This window comes from Lipotes vexillifer, unplaced genomic scaffold (genome assembly GCF_000442215.2).
Source record: "Lipotes vexillifer unplaced genomic scaffold, Lipotes_vexillifer_v1.1 scaffold477, whole genome shotgun sequence".
NCBI lineage: Eukaryota > Metazoa > Chordata > Mammalia > Artiodactyla > Lipotidae > Lipotes > Lipotes vexillifer.
In genome coordinates this window covers 3,815,177-3,821,094 of record NW_006770652.1, presented here as the reverse complement: position 1 = coordinate 3,821,094, position 5,918 = coordinate 3,815,177, and the positions used below count along the sequence as shown (strand labels likewise).

At 36.2% G+C, this 5,918-nt stretch overlaps 1 protein-coding gene across 1 annotated transcript in view; it reads right to left on the bottom strand.

The window, feature by feature from the left end:
• BMAL2 (basic helix-loop-helix ARNT like 2) overlaps positions 1-5,918 on the bottom strand; it is a 55,696-nt gene that overhangs the window by 4,841 nt on the left and 44,937 nt on the right. The window contains exons 10-13 of the mRNA XM_007446309.1: positions 5,268-5,374; positions 4,961-5,111; positions 3,512-3,570; positions 1,888-1,996 (exon numbers count right to left, since the gene is read on the bottom strand). Coding sequence (XP_007446371.1) covers positions 1,888-1,996; positions 3,512-3,570; positions 4,961-5,111; positions 5,268-5,374 — 426 coding nt within the window. The remainder of the gene's footprint in view (positions 1-1,887; positions 1,997-3,511; positions 3,571-4,960; positions 5,112-5,267; positions 5,375-5,918) is intronic.

The following is a 5,918-nucleotide window of genomic DNA, read 5'->3' as shown; positions in this document are numbered from 1 at the left end:
TTTCCACTTCCCCTACGAAGCCCTTCCAGCATATACAGTCAAATGATTTTCAACAAGGGTGCCAACACCATTCAGCTGGGGAAGGGACAGACAGTCTTTTCAGTAAATGCTGTGAGAAGACTGAATATCCACATGCAAAGGATGTTGGACTCTAACCCTACTCAGGGTAATGTTTTGGTCGAACTTTGTCCTACTTAGTACAAGTATTTACAATTCACTCCAGAAATACATTTTAAGCTTTTATTATGGAAAACTCAGATATAAAAATAGACAATATAGTGAAATCTCATATACCCACAAAACAGCTTCAATAATTATTCTTTCCTAATCTTGTTAAATGTATTTAACCTGAACTCATACTTCCCCTCTCCTCCCAGACATTTCACCATTTAATCTGTAAATACTTCTCACTGCAGAAATGCTGATTTCATTGATTATGGGGTGCTGTCCATGATATAACTGTTCTCTGCGGGTATTACACATATCTCTTAAAAAAAAATTGATTTCCAGGGGCTTCCCTGGTGGCATGGTGGTTGACAGTCCGCCTGCTGATGCAGGGGACACAGGTTTGTGCCCCGGTCCGGGAGGATCCCACATGCCACGGAGCGGCTAGGCCCGTGAGCCATGGCCACTGAACCTGCATGTCCGGAGCCTGTGCTCCGGAACAGGAGAGGCCACAACAGAGAGAGGCCCGCGTACCGCAAAAAAAAAAAAAAAAATTGAATTCCAAAACATTGCCTTTCTAAAATCCAGAAAAATTCTGAGTTCAAAACCTATCTGGTCTAAAGGGTTTTAGATGAGCAATTATGGGCCTGTATATACACATATTCACATATATCCACACATATCTTTATTTTTTCTTATACAAGTGAGTTATTATACATGCTATTCTTTTGTTCTATTCCTGTGCTTTTTTCTATTAACCAGATAAAGCTCTTGCCATATTAGCATAAACAGAGCTACCTAATATTTAACTGTTGCAGAGTATACCATTGTATGGATATACCATAATAAGTTATGGTTATGGTAAAGATTTAAATACTGAAATCACTACTTAAACAGTACAGCAAGAAACAGTCTTGTTCATGGGTCTCTGCGCAGTTGTGTAAGAATATTTGATCCTGGGGTAGAGTTGCTGAGTCTGAGATCATATACACTTATATTTTTGATGGGTGTAGTCAAATTGCGCTTCAAAGAGCTTGCGCTAGTTTATATTCCCATGGACAGTTAAAGAGGGACTGTTTCCTCAGACTCTCACTAGTATCACCAAACTTTCAACTCTTTGACAATCTCCTAAATGAAAAAAGGTATGTCATTATTGTTTAATTTTGTATATATATAATTTTAACTGTGAGTGGGGTTGAGCAATTTTTAAAGTTTCTTGGCCATTTTCACTTTTATTTTCTATTTATGTCCACTCTCTAAATTTTTTGTTATTGAGTTATTTAAATGACTCCTTTAATAACGTTACTCTTTATTCTACACATAAAGTTTTATATAAAATTATACAAAGTTTAATATAAAGTTCAATAACTTTATTCTTTATACTACAAATCTTTTCATGTATTAAGATAATGAGTACATTTTATCATATGAAGTACATTTTCTGTGTATAATTTGTCTTTTAACCTTGATAATTATAATGGTTATATTTAAGTTTTGAGTTTTTATACAATTAAATTTATCCATTTTTTCCTTAATAAATTCTGGATTTTGTGTGATGTTTAGAAAGGACTTTCCAAACTATGTTGCTACTGTAAAGGTGATCTCTTCCATTATATTACTGAACTGGTTATTGTTTGCATAGGAAACCTATTGATTTTTTAATATTGGTTTTGTAAATATGATGATAATTTTGTGAAAGTATTTGTAGCAATAAAACATTACCATTGTAAGTCCAAAAGTTCACTTGAAATATCCGTTCCGATACTACCAGCACCAAGTACCGTTCCCGTAGACATTCCGGGCACACTAATGCAAGACTGTCTTGAGGATCCTAAATAATAACAGAAGGAAAGATTCAATAGAGGGCTTTAAAAAAACATATAACTTTGTTCAATATCTTTCTTTCAATTCAAATATATTTCCTATTTCCCTCTTTAAAAGTAAAAAACCAGTTGCATCCTAAAATGTTAGAAGTATTCATGCTAACATCACAAACATAACTCACGATGGTTTAAGATGCTTATGAAGAGTGATGTGAATCAAATATGTGGAAGGTCATTGAGGGTTCAATCATGACCTGTAACCTTTGAGTACATACAGTTCCTTCCCACTTTAACCTCCACACTAAAGCCAGAGCAATACCACTTTTTTTCTTTTATTGAAGTATAGTTGATTTATAATATTGTTAGTTTCATGTGTATAACAAAATGATTCAGATTCTCTTCCTTTATAGGTTATTACAAGATATTGAATATAGTTCCCTGTGCTATATGGGAAATCCCTGTTGTTTATTTTATATATAGTAGTGTATATCTGTTAATCCCATATTCCTAATTTATCCCTCTCTCCCCCGTTTCCCCTTTGGTAACCATAAGTTTGTTTTCTATGTCTGTGAGTCTGTTTCTGTTTTGTAAATAAGTTCATTTGTATTACTTTTTCAGATTCCACATGTAAGTGATAATCACACAATATTTGCCTTTCTCTGAAGTGACTTACTTCACTTAGTATAATAATCTCTTTGTCTATCCATGTTTCTGCAAATTGCAATATTTCATTCTTTTTTATGGCTGAATACTACTTTATTTTAAATATTTCCTAATACTTTAATTTTTCTTTACACAAATAATATATTAAAATATTCCTGTGGTAAAGAACTAAGATAACTCCCCCTTAGTGCTTTTCATTAATGTGACCAACAGATATTTGAGTGCCTTAATGTATAAGGAACTATGCCAGCTGCTGGGTATGATAATGAGTAAAACACCATTCCTACCCTTGAAGAACTCACAGTCTAGCAGTGAGCCAGTTGAGTGAATGAATAATTGCAATACAATGTAAGATTATAACAGAAGTGTGACCAAAGTACTGTGGGAATTCTGAGGAGGATAACTCAACCCACTGAAATCTTTTTTTTTTTTTTTTTAATGAAACTCTCTAGGAGTTAAGCCAGCATTTTATTTATTTATTTATTTTTGGCTATGTTGGGTCTTCGTTTCTGTGCGAGGGCTCTCTCTAGTTGTGGCAAGCGGGGGCCACTCTTCATCGTGGTGCGCGAGCCTCTCACTGTCATGGCCTCTCTTGTGGAGCACAGGCTCCAGACGCGCAGGCTCAGTGGCTGTGGCTCACGGGCCCAGCTGCTCTGCGGCATGTGGGATCTTCCCAGACCAGGGCGCGAACCCGCGTCCCCTGCATTGGCAGGCAGACTCTTAACCACTGCACCACCAGGGAAGCCCCTGAAATCTTTTTGTTTCACCTTGAAATTTTTCCCTCTCCAAGACAGAAAAAGATGGTAACTTAATAATAACAGTCTTAGTAATAAGTCTCCATTACCTAAAATTAAGCTTACCTTCTGATGATTGAGAGCTGCAAGGAAGCAATGATGTTTCTCCAGTATCACTATGTCCCCTAGAATTAAGAAACATCATAGGTGATTTTTTTTAAGGTGAAGGAAAATGTTAAGGCAACTACATTAAGCTCTGTGTATTTGAATTATCAGTTTTTGACCTATTTGTGTTTTATATACATATTGTTAATGTCACCACCAGAGACGGAGGTATTGATGTGCTAAGTACCAGGGCTTTTGCCAGATGTCATATTATCCTGTAATGTACATGCTTCCAAAGATACAAACTCTCAGCTCATATTCTAATGATACGGAGACAAGAATTATTGGGATGAATAATAGAATTATTGGGATGGGTAATTAGTACCTGCTGGAGGTACTAAGAATTGGGGGGCTCTTTTTTAAAATATTGTACATAAGGAAATAGAATTGGTTTGATAAAACCTTATAGCAATTTTAAAGAGAAACATAGAAAAATAATACTTAGAACAAGGCCATGCTAGCATATTGAGCAAATCAGGAAAAGCTGGCTCTTCCTTCAGGCTGACACAGCCATAGACCAGGGCTTGGAAGGCAGTGAACGGGCTGGATTTGTGCTTATCCCTCAGCCAAGTACTCCTGCACAAGCATATGTGCTCCCAAGGCTCAGAAGATGGACATGCAAAAATGATGTGGAGGGCAAAACAGTTTCTTACCATTTTAAACAGTTTAAAGCCACATCCACATAGTTTTTTGGAAGGACAAAGCAAGAAGGGTACGAAACAATTGCCTGAATAAATGCATTTACTGTCACCTTTTATACTACGCCAAAAGGAATTTTTTATAAAAGGGCAAACTTTTAGCTTCATTCTGAGAACTAATGCCAATGAACAGTGAATAAATTACTCTAAATATATACCCAAAGCCAGAGGATCACACAGGGTTTTTTTTTAAATTGAAGTATAGTTGATTTACAATGATTCAGGGGTACAGCAAAGTGATTAATATACATATATGTATACACACATATTATTTTTCAGTTTCTTTTCCACTATAGGTTATTATAAGATATTGAATATAGTTCTCTGTGCTATATAGTAGGTCCTTGCTGCTTATCTATTTTATATATAATACTGTGTATCTGTTAATCCCCAATTCTCGATTTATACCCCCCTTCCTCTTTGGCAACCATAAGTTTGTTTTCTATGTGAGACTATTTCTGTTGGGTAAATAAGTTCACTTGTATCATTCTTTAGATTCTACATATAAGTGATATCTCATGATATTTGTCTTTCTCTGTCTGATTTACTCCACTTAGTAGGATAATCTCTAGGTCCATCTATGTTGCTGCAAATGGCATTATAAAGCCAGAGGATCAAACAGGTTTAATGATTTAACAAGATGAAAAGAGGGAAGCAAAGATACTCATTTGAAATCAATATAAAGGTCTTAACAACATAAAAAATTACTTACAAAACTAAAGTGTTGACAGACACAATATATTCCAGTTCTTTGGTCCAAGGATTTGTGAAACTAAACCACTGGCTTTTTAAAGTTACGAAAGAGCCATCTTTTGCTCTGAATTTATATGAGTCTGTAAATATTTTCTCTTTACTCTGCAGAACTTAACAAGAAAAGAAAATAATCAGCATAACAGTCTACCACTATATAAATCAATCCCTTAAGGATTAATTCAAGGTTCAGATTTCACAGGAATGAAAAATTAAGAGTTGAAGTTGTAATTAAAAGGTACCAAAAGACGATCCCACTCAATGCATACCTGCTTTGTGCTTGTCAGTCAAATTACTATGGTCATCTTGATGAAAATATTCATAACAAGAAGTTCCCAAAAGTTCCTGAGGCAGATATCCTAAAACTGCTGTTGCCCTGGTTTTAAAATTAAAAATAAAGTTCAGAATTGGTGAATGTGTCCCCTTCCAGAATACTGTTGGTCCATACATGGTCAGGATCGTAGAGAAGCAGACCAGGGGGATGAGTAACCCATTTGCTTTACTGGGCTCCTTTGGATGCCCTAGACCCAGATTAGAGCTGCAAAGTAGAATGGACACCCAGGCACCAGGCTACTCCAGAGGCCACCTACCCAATCCAGGGTATGCTATTCCTACCATTCACCAATAAAACTGTGGCCATAGACCATGCCCAGTTTCTGCACCATTGGCTAAGAAATATTTCAAGTTTACAATTTGGCTTGAACAAATTTACTGATATATGCATATCCTTATTTCATTTAAACTTTATTTCCTGTTCTAAAGCCTTAAAAAAAAAAAAATCCAGCAGTGCTACTAAGCCGCATTTTTTTTTTTTTTTTTTTTGGTACGCGGGCCTCTCACTGATGTGGCCTCTCCCGTTGCGGAGCACAGGCTCCGGACGCGCAGGCTCAGCGGCCATGGCTCACGGGCCCAGCCGCTCC